This window comes from Hyperolius riggenbachi, chromosome 11 (genome assembly GCF_040937935.1).
Source record: "Hyperolius riggenbachi isolate aHypRig1 chromosome 11, aHypRig1.pri, whole genome shotgun sequence".
In the NCBI taxonomy this organism is placed as follows: Eukaryota; Metazoa; Chordata; class Amphibia; order Anura; family Hyperoliidae; genus Hyperolius; species Hyperolius riggenbachi.
In genome coordinates, this window is record NC_090656.1 from 227,553,640 (window position 1) to 227,572,799 (window position 19,160).

General features: G+C 46.8%; 1 protein-coding gene across 1 annotated transcript in view; it reads right to left on the minus strand.

Moving 5' to 3' along the window:
- Positions 1 to 19,160, minus strand: part of LOC137537962 (receptor-type tyrosine-protein phosphatase beta-like) — a 557,484-nt gene that overhangs the window by 329,827 nt on the left and 208,497 nt on the right. The window contains exons 6-7 of the mRNA XM_068259886.1: positions 10,165 to 10,443; positions 9,581 to 9,847 (exon numbers count right to left, since the gene is read on the minus strand). Of these exons, the coding sequence (XP_068115987.1) occupies positions 9,581 to 9,847; positions 10,165 to 10,443 (546 nt within the window). The remainder of the gene's footprint in view (positions 1 to 9,580; positions 9,848 to 10,164; positions 10,444 to 19,160) is intronic.

Sequence of the window (19,160 nt, forward strand, 5' to 3'; positions counted from 1 at the left end):
TGATAAACCACAGTTAAGTTATTTTTTAACAAGGGGGGCAATCACTTTTTCACACAGGGCCATGTAGGTTTTGAGGTTTTTTTCCTCACTAAATAATAAAAACCATCATTTAAAACTGCATTTTGTGTTCAATTATGTTATCTTTGACTAACAGTTAACGGTTTTTGATGAGCAGAAACATTTAAGTGTGACAAACATGCAAAAGAATAAGAAATCAGGAAGGGGGCAAATAGTTTTTCACACCACTGTATATGTTACAGGCAACACTGGCTGTGTCTGCCTGCACAGGTACACCAGAATTCACAGTGCATGCGATTTTCTCTGTCAGTGACACTGGACTGGAAGTCAGAACTGTCAGAGAAGGCTGGGCCATTTTCTGCTGGATCTGAGCTCAGGCTTTTATCTCTAGTACATGTTGGATAACACAGCTATGCCCCTCCTTACATCACTGACCCATGCATTTACATCAACATTAACAGGTTCAGAGATCAGGGGCGTTGCTAGGATTCTAAGACATCCGGGCGTTTTTAGGCACTCCAGCGCAAAAATGGGTGTAGCCATGCACCAGAATGTGAGAGTGGTCATGGGTGGAGCCAAATTTACATGAAGTTAACAGCGTTCTAAGAAGGCCTGCCCAGCAAAATGAAAGAGAATATGTCTGCAGAATCTGGAGACCAAGCGGCCAAAGGTGAGTAATGCTGCCGGCTGCCTGACTCTGCCTGGGGACATCTGGGGCACCACAGAATAGATCTGAGGCATGAGCCACTAATCTTTGGGGGTAGCAACGCCCCTGTCAGAGATAGATGTATGATGTTCAGCAGGTTGTATATTTAAACCAACCAGTACCCTTGACTAAGCATGCAAGGTACTTCAGCAACAGCAGGTAACCTGTTTTTTATCCCCAAGCATTGGACGTTTTGCTGCTCTCACCACACTTCACTCTCCCTGTCCCAATTAAGGTTTCCACAGTACCTTGTTTTGGTCAGACTCATACTTTTGCCTCCAGAGTGTCTAAAGGGTAATTAGAATGGCACACTGGTGCCAAGATCTGTTCGTAGCACCCTGGCAACAGGGATATCATCCAGGACTTCCCACAACCATCTCTTGATGTCCCGCCCCCCAAATGATTTCTAGTCTCACTTGAGCAACATGGGTGCAAGTACCTCTTCTTCCTGTCAAAGTGAGGTACTTTCTCTGAAGGATATTCTTCTCTGTGATAGAAAGGATATAAAGGACTAAGGTGACATCTGCTCCTGTATCTCTGAAGCCAACGATTGTATGGCAATTCACAGTAATGAGCCGATGATTCTTGGAACTGCCTTGAATCTCTGACCCACCGAGCAGCACAGAAGATGACGCAGGTGGTGGATCAGGGAAGTCCTCCATGGACTAGGTGGTGAGGTTGTCTTCTTCTCTGGACAGGAGAACCTGATGTAGCCTGTCTTGCCACACAGATTACTGGTGCACCTGGCTGGGAAGCAGCAGTAGCAGGCCTGTGTGGCACACCGGCAAACAGAAACAGGAGGAGTAGATGCTGTAGGCTTACTTCCCCTCCAGGTCTGGGACTGAGTTCTGTTGCTGTCCAGCACAAGGGTTTTCTGGCTGTCAGGCACCAGGGACTTGTGTGACTGTCTGGCACTCCTGTTGTTTGGTGGCCTCTTGATCACTTCAGTTTCATGTAGCATGAACTGTAGCATCTCTGCAGGACAAACACAAAGGAATCATCAGAACCTCATGGTAATCCTGAGACTTGTTTTTACAAGGTACTGAGCCCACCGGAGGAACATGATGTGTGACAGGTGGGCCCCATTCATGTAAGAGCCTGTCGGGCCTTTCTGTGGGGCCAAAAATATTTTCTGGTTAACTTCCACAGTCAGCTGGAACTTGACAATTATGGCAGCCTGAATTGTTGCATAATCACTGTCTTTGTGGGTAGCTCCTTGTGAGCATCCAGAGCTTTACCAGTCAGCTAGGTTGTCAGATGGAGTGCCCTCTGCACTTCAGGTATATGAAACTGATGACAAACCCTCTTGAAGGAACATAAGTACAAATCGATGTTCGTGTTTTTTTCCATTACAAGAAATTTTACTTTGGGACTCACGGGTACAGGTGCACCTGTCTCAACAGAAGAGCAGGGTGAGGAATTTGGATTCTCCCGCGCTATCCTGGCCAGTGTCAGTTTATGCTTTTGTCCTCCCTCTCAGCCTGGACCCAACGTTCCTCTCTCCTAAGCTCAAATTGGAGTTGCTGTTTCTATAACTGGAACTCCAGGTACATGTGCAAGTCTGTACTCTTCAGAGTCTGTAAAGCGTGTTGTCTCACAGGGTCAGCAACAGTGACTAATGAACCAGTGCTGCCAGTTCCTTCGTGAGTTACATTGGCAGCATTCATGGGTGCAACAAAGTCATTCGGGGTACTCTTCTTCCCGTGAGCTGGAGTAGCACCATCATCCCTCCCTGGAGTAGGAGTACAACCTTGTCCCTCTGGACTGGGATGTGGTGAAGCCTCTCTCCCTGGAGGAGACACATCCAGCCTCGGGCTGCACAGGGCGTCGGCTTCCAACAGGGCTTGCATCAGCTCCTCTCTGTCTCAGTCTCAGTCACTGTCTCAGTTATTGCCAGGATAAAAGATAGAGATTAATAAACAAGAGGTAGGGGAGGAAACTATATAAATCTAATTCATGTACCATTTTGCATCCAGAACTTTACTTCTGCAAGACAGTTACTTCAATAATAATGTCCTATTCTTCTAATTATAAGCACAGATCCGAATAAGGCTGCCAAAATGATTTAATTATCATAATGACATTTTGCATAAAAATCATACGAAAAATGTCAAATACATCTAACAATTGAACTGAGATTAAATAGAAAATTAAAAGGAATTTGAAATAATAAATAACTGGTGCTCAGTCTGTGAAATTAGATGAAGAACATAATCTACTGACTCCAGTGTCACTCACAGCCCTTATTTGGAGCCAAGACCACCCCCTTTCTAAATATAAATTGATCTCCCCTCTAAACTACCTCTAACCTACCATTCCGTGTCGCTATGGTGTAGGCTGAGGTTCAAGAAGCAGCTTCAGTCCCAATACCTCAGCTATCTCCACTCTTCGGTAGCCCAAGTTTCCCCCAGGCCTGCTAGCTGGTTCGTTTAAATGGTGGAGATCTATGGGTTCTTCTCTCTTAAGAACTATTTATTTAATGACACGATCCCCACCTGGGATCGGTTTAGGCTCTTGACCACCTTCCCACCCTCTGAACACTTTTCAGCTATCCAAATATACCATTACCTCAAAACATTCAAGCCTTCTGCAATGCAGGCTACCCCTAGAACACCCTTTTAAGCATGGTGTGCCCTCTCTCCCCTAAATGATAGATTAATTTCATACCTATATTCAATTTTGTTGCAACCTCTACACATGTCAAAGATTGGTCCTATGCAGGGTTGGGAAGAAGTCCTTGGCTTGTCCATGACAGAAAGTAGATGGTCTAAATGTTGTTTGACCCTGACCAAAGGCAGCAGTTACTACTCACACATCGAGACTGATTTGAAGGTCCTATACAGAACGTACCTGACCCCAACTAAACTTTACACCATTTCCCCCACTCAGCCTGAGTTGTGCTGTAGAAACTGTGGCCTTTCAGGTTCATATGCTTATATCTTTTGGTTCAGTCTGGTTATAAAAAAAGTATTGGTCTAAAAGGTCTCTGCCCTTATTAATCAGGTCTTAAACAAATCCACCCTCCCTGATCCATTAGTATTACTCCTAGGAGATAAACAAACAGGTTGGAAGTTTCCTCAACATTACCTGGCACAACATATAACCAAGGTTGCCCGGTTGCATATAGCGAGACAGTGGCTGCAACCAACAGTATCTCAAGAACATACCAAAGCAATAGTATCAGATATTATGATCTCTAAGAGATTGCTAGCTATAGTTAGTGATACCTTTGATGTATTCACTAAAACCTAGCAGCCTTGGCTCTCCGCCTTTGGGGAAGATGGTCTCCAGACAGCAGTGTTATCAGTTTGATTCCATGCTGTTTCTACCCTTCCCTCACAATCTCCCTTGGTATGTTTGTTGTGACATGTCTCTCTCTCTTCCTCAATTATATTGTTTTTCTGTTCACAACCTATCGTTTGTGTATAAATATCACAGAGTGTAAGTATATCTCTTGTTCTTGTTCTATTTTTATGTGTTAATTTTATATGCTTTGTAAGATTTCTATGATTCTTTGTCCCGATGGGATGTTTCTCAGCTGATTGTATGTTGTAACCTTGACTTTTTTTGTCGATAACATTTTTGAAACTAAAGTTACCAGAGGTCCATGCTGGTGTGATCGATGGTATCAGTTCATGCCAAAGACAGGTAAAGGACAGGAAAAGAACCTGAAACATAATGCGGATATCCATGGAAATTAGCGGATATCCGGATCTGAAATACTGTAACTAACGAGATGACGTCCTGGAGCCAATCAGAGGGCTCCCAGCAGAAGCCCTAGCAACCAATCACAGAGGGGAACCCTGGCCAGCCCTACCTGACCTCATTGAGCCAATCAGAGGGCTCCCAGCCTAAACCCTGGCACCCAATCACAGAAAAGAACACTGGCCAGCCCCCCTGTATAATAAGGAGGGCTGCCATGATAAGACATATTGTCCTAGCTTGGGAATGCTCACTGAGAGACATGCTCCAGTGCTGCTGGCCTAGCAAGGGCTGAACACAGTTAAAAAACCTAAAGCTGTTCAGTGATTGACCCCTTCACTATCACTACACTATTGTTAAATCGTTAATTAGCTTGATGTCATTGTGTGACATTCATTGTGTGACAGTCAGAGTGTGTGCTCCAGTGCTGCTGGCCTAGCAAGGGCTGTACACAGTGATAAACCGAAAGCTGTTCAGTGATTAACCCCTTCACTATCATAATGAATTTGGGGGGGGGGGGGGGGGAGCGGCGGCAGCACCACCACCCTCACAGATTGTGAACGGTTTCAGGCTGAAATCGATTCACAATCTGTTTGCAGTAAAGGCAGCCATATGATCCCTCTCTGATCAGATTCGATCAGAGAGGGATCTATCTGTTGGTCGAATCTGATGGTAAATCGACCAGTGTGTGGCTACCTTTAGAGTAATAGTACTACTGTGTTAGCTTTCTACAGAACTGCTGTGCTGTGACCAGTGCCAGTGTGACAGTTAGTGTGCACTAGTGTCTTCTCCTCTGCTGTCTGTCACTCGGCACGTGTCACTTGGCACTCGGCACGTGTCACAAGGCACTTGTCACGTGTCACTTGGCAAGTGTCACCTGGCACGTGGCACTTGTCACATGCCAAGTGACACATGACAAGTACCATGTGACACGTACCATGTGACACGTGCCAATTGCCACGTGCCACGTCCGGCATGCTCCTGGCACACGTTACACCTGCTGCTGCTGCATTGCCCTGCTCCTGCTGCCTGTGCAGCTCCCACGCCAGGGTGCCACCGGCCACTGCTGCTGTGTGGATACCACGTATATTTAACCCAAAACACAATTGCTGCGTAATTTTTTGGAGGTGTCTTGGCTGAAAACTGTCATGTCCCAGATGTGCGGTTGGACTTTGGACACAATGTGGGCTGCACGAACGCAGTCTGGAACCTAGGCCTGATGTTAATTGACAGTCTTTTTTTGGGGGGGGGGGGGGGATTTTAAGTCCCCACATCATCAATTTGTGTTCCCCTTTAAAAAATAATGATGATGCTACATGCCTCATTTACCCTAAAAAAAACGTTTTTAAAGCAATTTAAAGGCCACTTCTGGTTTTTCTATCCAGATATCCGAATCTGGTAGGATACCCCGGATACTGAGGTCGGATATCCGATCTGGATCGGAAAATGTTGAAATCGGATATAAGACCCGGATTGGATATCTGGGTATCCGGATTTGGAAAAGGGGTATCCGAGCAGCACTGCAAGCCTGTGGATAAGCTAGTTTTGCTGCAGAATGTTTATTGTACCTTCAAGACAGTGTGCGAGAATGCATGCTAGTGGATGCGCATTATGGAGCGGCGCATGTTCGGGAGCACTCAGGCTCCCGAAGACTGCCAAAGCCTCCCTCAGCGGCAGAGAGAGCTGTCTCTGACTTATTGGTTGGAGCACGGGAAGATTTACCATAAGGCACTGTAGGCACATGTCTACAGGCGCCTGATGATGGAAAAGCGGCTCACTCCCCTCCCCTAGTGCCTCCCTCCTGCCTTATACATGCAGAGTCCTGAGTGGAGTGTAAATGAGAAGTCAATCACCCGGGTGCATTCCACTGACCAGATTTACCTCCAGTCAGGGGCACTACTAGCTACCAAATACTTTGGGGCACCTCTAGCTACTTAATACTGGGGATAGCTCTGGCTACCTAATATTAAGGAGCACCTATAGCTACCTATGATGGGCAAGGGAAGTAAAGGAGAATTGACAGCTGGACCAGCCAGCACACTTGTACTGTGGTTTTGTGGGCATTTGTAGGTGCATGGAGGGTGAAATCTAGGATGCCAGGACATCTGTGCCTATAGGCTCCTGAGATATAAACCCGGGCCAAAGGTGGAGACTGCTAACGGTGGAGCCAGCAGTGGTATGTGGGGACCGTAGGAGGAATGGCAAGGCTCTATAGGACTCAAAGCGAGTATATGATTATAGCAGGATTAGATTGTGAGCTCCTGACATGACTGTGTACTCTGTACAGTGCTGCAGAAGATGCCATTGCTATATAAATACATAATATTAATATGGTAGGACATTAGACTATGGCTATGGTAGGATTAGATTGTGAGATCCTCTGAGGACAGTCAGTGACAAGACCAGAGCCAGCCTTTGGGGGGGGCAAGTGGGGCAATCGCCCCAGGCTCCGCACCTGAAGAGGGCCCCGCACCCTCTGCAGGAGCCTCGGATTTCTGCATGACAGTTTCCAGTGGCGGGCTGACGGCACCACTCTGTCACCTAAGCAGCATTCCCCCCCGCGCGCGGGCCGCCGCAAGTTCAGAGGAAAGGAAGGACTGGAAGAGGGCTGGCCTGGCTGTCAGTCACTAAATAGCCCCGCCCCTGCCAGAGGCGCAGCCACGCAGAGAGGTCAGCAAGGAACGTTCCTGGCTGCCTTTAAATGTGTGTCACGTGACGACCTCCGTCACTGACACGCACCGCACGCAGTGTGGCCTGCCTTGCCTCGCCTGGCCCAGCGCCCTGCCCTCCCATCTATCTTCAGAGAGGCTGCCGGTTGCTGCTCAGATGGCAGTTATGCAGCTAGGCCAGCGGCAGCACTGCTCACTGTTTACAGTGTGGCGGCCTCTGCAGCCGGACACCACCACCAGACCAGACTAGTGAGTGACTTCCAGCCAGCACAGTGCACGCACAAACATCCGAGGACTGCAGCAGGAGGAGCCTGGAGGACTCAAGGTGGGTGGCACTGGGCAGCCAAGCAAATTTGAGTGATTTTTTTTTTAACGTGATGCTGGCAGCCTGGCAGCAGCGGCCCTGGGGGGGGGGGGGGAGCCCACCCCACCCCACCCCCACCAGCCAGGCCTGAGCTGCTCTGTGGCCCCCAGCACACCACCACCAGCCAGGCCTGAGCTGCCCTGGGGCCCCCAGCCCACCACCACCAGCCAGGCCTGAGCTGCCCTGGGGCCATCAGCCCACCACCACCAGCCAGACCTGAGCTGCCCTGGGGCCCCCAGCCCACCACCACCAGCCAGGCCTGAGCTGCCCTGGGGCCCCCAGCCCACCACCACTAGCCATGCCCGAGCTTCCCTGGGGCCCCCAGCCCACCACCACCAGCCAGGTCTGAGCTGCCCTGGGGTCCCAAGCCCACCACCACCAGCCAGGCCTGAGCTGCCCTGGGGTCCCAAGCCCACCACCAGCCAGGCCTGAGCCTTAGGCCTTTAACCCAGCCCACCACCACCAGCCAGGCCTGAGCTGCCCTGGGGCCCCCAGCCCACCACCAGCCAGGCTTGAGCCTTAGGCCTTCCGCCCAGCCCACCACCACCAGCCAGGCCTGAGCTGCCCTGGGGCCCCCAGCCCACCACCAGTCATGCCTGAGGCCTCCAGCCCACCACCAGCCATGCCCTGGGGCCCCCAGCCCACCACCGCCAGCCTGACTACATATACTGGGGACAGCTATACACCTGGCTACCTATACTGGGGAAACTGGCTGTCTGTCATTATGTGCATTAACTGGTGAAACGCTGTCTCTCATTACATGCATTTACTGGTGAAAAGCTGTCTCTTATGAGCATTTACTGGTGAAATGCTGTCTCTCATTCCGTGCATTTACTGGGGAAACTCTGTCTCGCATTCCGTGCATTTACTAGGGAAACGCTGTCTCTCATTCCGTGCATTTACTGGGGAAACGCTGTCTCTCATTACGTGCATTTACTGGTGACAAGCTGTCTCTTATTACGTGCATTTACTGGTGAAACGCTGTCTCTTATGTGCATTTACTGGTGAAACGCTGTCTCTCATTACATGCATTTACTGGGAAACGCACCGTGTATTCCCAGCATAATCCTATCATTCATAACCAGAGTACCTAGCGGAAACCTACGCAGGCGGGGGGAACATACAACCTCCTTGCTGATGTTGACCTGGCTGGAATTTGAACTGGGGACCCAGCGCTGCAATGCGAGAGTGTTAACCATTACACACGCACACACACACACACACACACACACACACACACACACACACACACACACACACACACACACACACACACACACACACACACACACACACACACACACACACACACACACACACACACACACCTACACACACACACACACACACACACACACACACACACACACACACACACACACACACACACACACACACACACACACACACACACACACACACACACACACACACACACCTACACACACACACACACACACACACACACACACACACACACACACACACACACACACACACACCCTGTGTCTCTAGGCCCCGCATATGACACTCGCCTCAGGCCCCGCAAACTCTAAGGCCGCCTCTGGACATGACTATGTACTCTGTTATGTGCTGCAGAGGATGTCAGTGCTATATCAATACATAATAATATGGTAGGACTTTAGACTATGACTATGGTAGGATTAGATTGTGAGCTCCTCTGAGGACAGTCACTAACATGACTGTACTCTTGTAGGTGCTATGGGAGATGTCAGTGATATATAAATAAATAATAGTCTTTAGAATTAAACAATGTGGAATTTTGTATTTTTTTAAGGGGTAGAAGGGTGGTAGAGAGATGGTGAGACAGAAACAGGAATGTGGGAGAAAGAGATAGAAGAGAATGGGGGAAAGGTAGAGAGAGGAAAGCGAGAGACAGTAAAAGGGAAGAGACATGAGTGTCCGTTTGCCTGTGGGGGAAGACGAGAGTGTGGGAAAGAGAGGGGAGAATGAGAGGCAATAACCTGGGTGACAGAGAGAGACACACAAAGTATAGACTGAGGAGGGATTCTGAACACCAGTAATCCCCCCCCCCCTAAACTTGCCTATGGGATAACCTCATTTTGTGAGCATTGCTTCCATAGGATATAATATACTTACTTGTACAGTCAGTTATTGCCAGAGGGTCTGATAGGGTAACATTATCAGCAGCTACTGTATATACAGTGAATGTATATGTCCCTCCTGGGATCAGATTGGTTATTGTGGCAGATGTATTGGTCACTGTTGTAGTATTTATCAGTGATGATGTGACATAAGTCAGCACTCTGTAGGTATAGCTGCTCTGATAGTCCAGACTGCTCCAGCTCAGCGTCACAGAGGAGGTGGTCTTATTGCCGACACGGAGAGATGTCACCACCAGCGGCTCTGAAACACACACAACATAACATATTCAGCAACACATTTACTATCTATTACTTACAGTGTATACATGTCAACTCTGGGCATAGTATGATCTGTGGGTCACATAAAGGGGGGATGAGCAGAGACACGGGAGAGGGGTATAAGAGGGGGGCCCTGGTGGAGGAGGGAAGGAAGAATTCCAGGCCCCCTCCTCCCCACCGGGCCTCTCTGTGAGTGCGGGTTCTTCCTCCCTATAGTCACGCCACTGGTGAGCAGTTATTACCGCCCAACCAGAGATTGCTCATCACTATTGGCTGTTTTCCCATCATGTAGAGACTTACTTGTGACCACCCATCCGGTGACAGCTGTGCTCTGATACCCCCGGACCCCCACTGTCACCACTGAGATGGTGTAATTAGTGCCAGACGTCAGGTTCTGAAGGGTGACATTCGCTGTGGTACTTGTAGTGCTCCCAGCAATGGCAGATGGAGAGGAGGACTTCCAGTAAGTTATATTATAGGATTTTTCCACATTGGTCATATTTGCTGCTTCTCCCCAGGATAATGTAGTGCTGTTTGTTCCAATCGCATTAAAGGTGATCATTCCTGGTGGAGTGGGATCTACGAAACAAAGACATGCTTCAACTAATACAATATTACAAGGCAAAGACATGGAATTGGCAGTATTGTTGTACTTATACATAAATGTATTTTGGCAGCAAATAGTAACGTAGAGAGTAAAGAGTGAATCATCAGTGATCAGCACATCTCCTATGATGCAGTTTATTGGTTGGACCACACAAGACGCCCACCCATCACAGGGCTTGGCCTCCTGGTATCCGGGCCGTCACCTCTCTGCCGCTTCCCCCGCTCACTCACTGACCCGCACTGGAAAAGGGCTGATGTCACACCAGTGCAGTGGGAGCAGGGAGGGCTGAATGGGCGGGGTGTAGGAGAGCAGCCCTCTGATTGGCTGAGCACACAGCTTAGTTGAGTACATTATCACTTTTCATCCCTAGTTTATCATTCCATTTTTTCATGCATAATCAGCAATGCTTTATGCACTGCACGTCCGAATGGTATGCAGTATACACAAACTGCATTACAAGCAGAAGAGGCTCCAGCCAGTGGTATCATGGTAGATATGCTCAGGGAGATTCCCACCACCTCCATCATGCAAGATATAGCGGCTGATATTAAGCACACCCTCACCGATGCTATTACAGACTTAAAGGAGGAAGTGACAAGCCTCGTGACAAGGGTAAACTCCCTTGAACAACATGGCAGAGAGCTCTCGCAGCAAGTTGAGGCCTTGCAGACTGCCTCCACCGTCCATGGTCTACAACTTATAGATATGAATCGACGACTTCAAGATCTTGATGACAGAGGTCTGAGGCAAAACATGAGAGTAAGAGGTGTCCCTGAATCAGTGACTACCAACCTGATCAGGTCAGGCCTGCTATCTATCTTTAACAACCTGCTTAACCACCCTGGCGTTCTATTAAGATCGCCAGGGCGGCTGCGGGAGGGTTTTTTTTCAATAAAAAAAAAACTATTTCATGCAGCCAACTGAAAGTTGGCTGCATGAAAGCCCACTAGAGGGCGCTCCGGATGCGTTCTTCTGATCGCCATGGCAACGAGCGGAGTGACGTCATGGACGTCAGCCGACGTCCTGACGTCAGCCGCATCCGATCCAGCCCTTAGCGCTGGCCGGAACATTTTGTTCCGGCTACGCTGGGCTCAGGCGGCTGGGGGGACCCTCTTTCGCCGCTGCACGCGGCGGATCGCCGCGCTGCGGCGGCGATCAGGCAGCACACGCGGCTGGCAAAGTGCCGGCTGCGTGTGCTGCTTTTTATTTGATGAAAATCGGCCCAGCAGGGCCTGAGCGGCAGCCTCCGGCGGTGATGGACGAGCTGAGCTCGTCCAGACCGCTCAGCTGGTTAAAGGAGTTATTAGGCTAAAAATTGAAAAAAAAGCTTTACTCACCTGGGGCTTTCTCCAGCCCCTTGCAGCCAACTGTCCCATGCTGACCGCTCTACTCTCCACCGCCGTCTAGGTCTCCCCGCATGGTGCAGAGGCCGAGGTCCTTACTGTGCCTGCGTGAAGCGTACGGTCAATCATGGCCACGTTGCCCGTGGCATACTGCGCAGGTGCAGAACTACTGCACTTGCGCAGTGCGCCACGGACCACGTGGCCATGACTGACAGCGGCGCTTCGCTCATCTGCAGTAAGGACGATCTCGAAGGTCGGCCTGAACAGAGTGCGGGGAGCCCGGGACAGTGGTGGAGAATGGAGTGGTCGGTGTGGGACAGTCGGCTGCAAGGGGCTGGAGAAAGCCCCAGGTGAGTCAGGCTGATTTTTTTTTTAATTTTTGCCTGAGGATTCCTTTAATAGAAACTCTGATTCCCCTATTATACTAGACTGCGCTCACCAAGCACTACGACCCTGGGGATCTGACGACGATCTGCCCAGAGATTTAATATACTGCCTCCAAAGTTTTAGTCTGAAAGAAGACAAAAGCAAAAAGCCTGGAATCAAGATGCAATATATTTCAACAACGTTGAGATAAAGTTGTTCCAAGATATATTGTCCATAACTCTGCAAAACAGGCCACTATTGAAACCTTTGTGTCATCACAATATACCCTACAGATGGAGGTTTCCTTTCTGTTTAACTGCAACGAAAAACGGGATGGTGGAGAACCTCTGTGTTCCCGCTGATTTTTGCCAAGCTCTGAAATTACTGAAGATGCAGATCCCTGACTGGTATACCGACATGGATCTTACTACATCATTTAGTCAAAGGAGATTGAGACATCCTTCCTCCTCAGAATCTGATGGACACTCGGTGGAAACTGCTACAAGTTGCAGTCATGACAAGGCCAAAAAAATTTCAGCCTCCCTTGGAGCCAAAGAAAAGGAAGCTTCGTTCCACATCTCGTTCAGCTGCAATTACCAAGGCCCTATTACCCCAATCACAAAGTGGTGGTGACCCCTAGCACTGCGGTAAAACCTTTCAGCTTTTTGATTACTTTTTTGTGTCACCAAGAATAGCTTTTATTTTTCTATAATGCTTATTTCAGAATTATGTTACTTGGACATATGCTTACTTACGGTACATTATGCATCCTATTCCCGAATACACCGATGTTCTACAACTGGGGCTTTTTGAACTGCCGAGAACCTTATAACGGGACCGGTATTACACCCTAGCTTTTCAATCAAATTCGGACTTACTTTGGGTACCCCCACCAGAAGTCTACTTTAATCCTTTACAGGATCGCATTTACAGGATGGCATTTAATTTCACAGCTTTAGTGTATTGTCCCTATTCTACCCACCCTGATATAATGCTACACAGTTGATTGTCTGCAACTTGTTGCGTAACTAACCTTTTTCTCCTTTTTAGGTACAACTCGGGGACTTTTTTTCCTTTTTTTTATACTTAAAGGATACCCGAGGTGACATGTGACATGATGAGATAGACATGTGTATGTACACAAAGAACTATGCTGTGTTCCTTTTTTTCTTTCTCTGCCTGAGAGAGTTAAATATCAGGTATATAAGTGGCTGATTCAGTCCTCACTCAGACAGGAAGTAACTACAGTGTGACCCTCACTGATAAGAAATTCCAACTATAAAACACTTTCCTAACAGAAAATGTCTTCTGAGAGTAGGAAAGAGATAAAAGGGGTCAATAGTTTATAGATATTAGCTCTGGCATACTTCAATGAATGTGTCATGGAGCAAAAACAATACAACAGTTAAAACTTAAAAAGTAGATTCAAACATAAAATAAAACTGTGGAATATCTTGAAAAGTCATTTTTAAGAAAAGAAAGAGAGATACAATCATTTATTGAATTTGTTTATTTTCGCCTCGGGTGTCCTTCGGGTGAAGCTCATGTCCGGGCGGCTGCTCTGCTGTGGTGCTGCGCTTCGGCGCGCTCCCACACGCGATCGCGGGCGTGCCCCCGTGCTGTCCCCCGGTAGCCCTGGGATCAGTGAACGGGAACATGGTTCCCGATCACCGATCCGTGTCCCCAGCAGAAAAACTGAAGCGCTCTTACAAGAGGCTTCAGTCTTTATGCACGTAAATTTTCCACATTATCCTTGTGCTTCCGCTTAGCGAGAAGCACAAGAAGAAGAAAAAAAAAAAAAGTGAAGGTGGCCATCTTGTGGCCAAATAGTAAAACTACATCTACACAATTTATACATTACAATTTACACATATAATAACATTAAAAATTAACTTTATTTCCCACACCAAAATATTACCCAAATAAAATTTTTAATGGAAAAAAAAATAAAAATAAAATACATAGGTTTTAACTATGGTAGCATGGCTTACTTTAAAGCTATAATGGCTGAAAACTAAGAAATAATGATTTTTTTCCATTTTTTTCTTATTAATCCTGTTAAAATGCATTTATAAAAAAATAATTACAACCCAAAGAAAAAACCTCACATTGCGGTTAACTCATTAAGACGCCTGAAGCCAGATGGTGGGGTAGGTCTGCCCATCTTTAGATGTATATCACTAATGCTGCATACACACTTGAGATAACTGTCTTTTGAAAATGAAAGATCACAGACCAATTTTACCCCCTTCCATGTAGTATGAGAGCCATACCTACACAGTCTATTCTATGGAGCTGCACTCCCCATCAGATAAAATCTTTGCAAGATGCTGCACACACAGATGCCCGTACACACTCAAAAGATCATTATCTGCAAAATATCTGTTCCTGCAAAAGATCCATTCCATGCAAAATGCATTATAGTCTATGAGATCTGCAGATCATCATACACACTTGGTTTAACAGACTTCATCTGCATATCTGGCAATCATCTGCAGATCTGAAAATCCATCCTGGTGGATCTGATCTGCAGATAATCTGCAGATGATTGTCTGTTAAACCAAGTGTGTATGATGATCTGCAGATCTCATAGACTATAATGCATTTTGCATGGAATGGATCTTTTGAAGGAACAGATCTTTTGCAGATAATGATCTTTTGAGTGTGTACGGGCATCTGTGTGTGCAGCATCCTGCAAAGATTTTATTTGTTGGGGAGTGCAGCTCCATAGAAAAGACTGTGTAGAGTATGGCTCTCATACTACATGGAAGGGGGTAAAATTGGTCTGTGATCTTTCATTTTCCAAAGACTTTTATCTCAAGTGTGTATGAAGCATTAGCCTCACTACTCTCCAGAATTGTTGATTGGTTGGCACATGCAGACATCAAGTACTGGGTTGGACTTGAACAGGCATTTGTGGAAGGTGACCTTGCTGATCTACTGTGGAGTGCACTCTCACCATCTTCCAAAACAGTGGTCTCCCATCCATTAATAAATGCCTCCCTCAATGCTTTCAATAATGCAACCAAGTTCTACTCCCTTCATTCGCACTTGGTCCAATGACTCCTGTACGAAGTAATCCTGATTTTGTATCGGGTCTTAATAGAAGATTTCTAGAAGGGTAGGTTCCCTAACACATCCCTCAATTTTGAGACTTTGTAGTTAACAACAGGGTAATAAGCTACAATGACTTCTCCTACCCCGATTTCCTTCTGGAAATTCAAACAAATCACCCACTTTCTCTCCTCAAGTAAGGTTGCTCTGCACCTTAGACATCCCAATACCCGAGCAAAAGTGAAAAGCACTAGGTCCCCATTGACACGTCACATACTGGCTATATAACTTACTTGGTCCAGTTGACACTCAGATTCTCTTACCCTTTCAGAAGGAATGGCACAGAGCCCTGGGAAAACAGTTTCCAGACGCTGAATGTAGAGTTGAGCTGAAATTTTCGAAATTTCGCATTACTATAATTACGCATGCGAAATTCGCGATTACGATGCGAAATTGCGGTAGCGTAATTGCCATTAAAATCGTAATTGAAAATACCGTAAGCGTAATTTTCAATGCGAAATTTCGCGTTTCGTTCATGCCGTAATTTCGCATTAAACGCTACCGTAATTTCGCGTTAAACCGTAACGCTCCGTATAATCTAAAAAAGCCGCCGACTTTAAGGGTTAATAGCAAAGCCCCCTTAAATGCTAAGAGCCTCAAATTTAGAGAATATATTAAGGAGATCAGGAGGAATAAGAGGAAAAATTTTTTTTTCAAAAAGACCTTATAGTTTTTGAGAAAATCGATGTTAAAGTTTCAAAGGAAAAATGTAAACATTTAAAAACCCGCCGACTTTAACGGTTAATAGCAAAGCCTGCTTAAAGTTTAGGAACACCAAATTCCCAGGGTATATTAAGGGGATCAGTGGGAATAAGAGGAAAATTTTTTTTTTCAAAAAGACCTTATAGTTTTTGAGAAAATCGATTTTTAAGTTTCAAGGGCGAAAATGTCTTTTAAATTCGGAAAATGTCAGTTTTTTTTGCACAGGTAACAATAGTGTATTATTTTCATAGATTCCCCCAAGTGGGAAGAGTTTTACTTACTTCGTTCTGAGTGTGGGAAATATAAAAAAAAAACGTGGGGTCCCCCCTCCCAGACCTCTTTAACCCCTTGTCCCCCATGCAGGCTGGGATAGCCAGAATGCGGAGCACCGGCCGCGTGGGGCTCCGCACCCTGACTATACCAGCCCGCATGGTCCATGGATTGGGGGGTCTCGGAAGGGGAGGGGCAGCCAAGCTTTCCCCTCCCCCTCCGAGCCCTTGTCCAATCCAAGGACAAGGGGCTCTTCTCCACCTCCGATGGGCGGTGGAGGTGGAGGCCGCGATTTCCTGGGGGGGAGGTTCATGGTGGAATCTGGGAGTCCCCTTTAAAAAGGGGTCCCCCAGATGCCCACCCCCCCTCCCAGGAGAAATGAGTATAGAGGTACTTGTACCCCTTACCCATTTCCTTTAAGAGTTAAAAGTAAATAAACACACAGACACTTAGAAAAAGTATTTTAATTGAACAAAAAACATAACCACGAAAAAAGTCCTTTAATATTCTTAATTAACCATTAATACTTACCTGTCCCTTTAAAAGCCAGTTCCCACGCAATATCCTCGGAAATATACTAAACAGTTACAATATAACAAAGTTATTACAATGTAACAACTTTGTTACATTGTAACTACGCCGCACCCGACGCCACTCGCCGCTCAGCCGCCGCACCCGCACGCACCCGACAGAGCTCTGAGCTATATAGCTCAGAGCTCCCTAAGCATCTTTGTATTTGGGCTCCAAGGAGCCCCATTGGTCCTTAGCAGACCAATGGGGTTCCTTTAAATCAGAAGGAACCCCATTGGTCTGCTAAGGACCAATGGGGCTCCTTGGAGCCCAAATACAAAGATGCTTACAGAGCTCTGAGCTATATAGCTCAGAGCTCTGTCAGGTGCGTGCGGGACGCTAAGTCCCCGCCGGCTCCCGCTGCCTTCCCCGCCTCTCCCACATGTCACCCACATGTCACCCACATGTGGGTGACATGTGGGTGACAGATGTGGGCGGGGTGGACAGCGGGAGCCGGCGGGGACTTAGCGTCCCGCACGCACCCGACAGAGCTCTGAGCTATATAGCTCAGAGCTCTGTAAGCATTTTTGTATTTGGGCTCCAAGGAGCCCCATTGGTCCTTAGCAGACCAATGGGGTTCCTTCTGATTTAAAGGAACCCCATTGGTCTGCTAAGGACCAATGGGGCTCCTTGGAGCCCAAATACAAAGATGCTTAGGGAGCTCTGAGCTATATAGCTCAGAGCTCTGTCGGGTGCGTGCGGGTGCGGCGGCTGAGCGGCGAGTGGCGTCGGGTGCGGCGTAGTTACAATGTAACAAAGTTGTTACATTGTAATAACTTTGTTATATTGTAACTGTTTAGTATATTTCCGAGGCTATTTCGAGGGATCATTTATTTAAAGGGACATTAATGGTTAATTAAGAATATTAAAGGACTTTTTTCGTGGTTATGTTTTTTGTTCAATTAAAATACTTTTTCTAAGTGTTTGTGTGTTTATTTACTTTTAACTCTTAAAGGAAATGGGTAAGGGGTACAAGTACCTCTATACTCATTTCTCCTGGGAGGGGGGTGGGCATCTGGGGGACCCCTTTTTAAAGGGGACTCCCAGATTCCACCATGAACCTCCCCCCCAGGAAATCGCGGCCTCCACCTCCACCGCCCATCGGAGGTGGAGAAGAGCCCCTTGTCCTTGGATTGGACAAGGGCTCGGAGGGGGAGGGGAAAGCTTGGCTGCCCCTCCCCTTCCGAGACCCCCCAATCCATGGACCATGCGGGCTGGTATAGTCAGGGTGCGGAGCCCCACGCGGCCGGTGCTCCGCATTCTGGCTATCCCAGCCTGCATGGGGGACAAGGGGTTAAAGAGGTCTGGGAGGGGGGACCCCACGTCGTTTTTTTTTTATATTTCCCACACTCAGAACGAAGTAAGTAAAACTTTTCCCACTTGGGGGAATCTATGAAAATAATACACTATTGTTACCTGTGCAAAAAAACCTGACATTTTCCGAATTTAAAAGACATTTTCGCCCTTGAAACTTAAAAATCGATTTTCTCAAAAACTATAAGGTCTTTTTGAAAAAAAATTTTTTCCTCTTATTCCCACTGATCCCCTTAATATACCCTAGGAATTTGGTGTTCCTAAACTTTAAGCAGGCTTTGCTATTAACCGTTAAAGTCGGCGGGTTTTTAAATGTATACATTTTTACTTTGAAACTTTAACATCGATTTTCTCAAAAACTATAAGGTCTTTTTGAAAAAAAAATTTTTCCTCTTATTCCTCCTGATCTCCTTAATATATTCTCCAAATTTGAGGCTCTTAGCATTTAAGGGGACTTTGCTATTAACCCTTAAAGTCGGCGGCTTTTTTATATTATACGGAGCGTTACGGTTTAACGCGAAATTACGGTAGCGTTTAATGCGAAATTACGGCATGAACCCACTGTAATGCGAAAATTACGCGAAAATTACGCTTACGCGAAATTTCGCGAAATCCTTCTTCATTACGATTATGTACTTACGGCCATAATCGTAATTACACTAATTACGCGAAATTTCGCGAAATCGTAATTAGGTCATTACGCTCATCTCTAGCTGAATGGGAACAGTTGTTCCTTAAGCTCATTAAACCTCCACAAATGTCTATGCCCAAGAACAAAACTACAAATTTCTCACCTGCTGTTATCGTACACTGGCCAAACTACAAAAATGTTTTCCTTCTTCCCAGACTTCCCCTTTACTGGAGGTGTCAACAAAATACGGCTGACTTAAAACACATAGCTTGGGACTGCCCTAAGATTCGCCCTTTTTGGACTGAAGTCCATGACTTAAATTCTAAGATTACTAGTAGCACCCTTCAGTTTACCCCAGAAACTTACTTGCTACATGGAT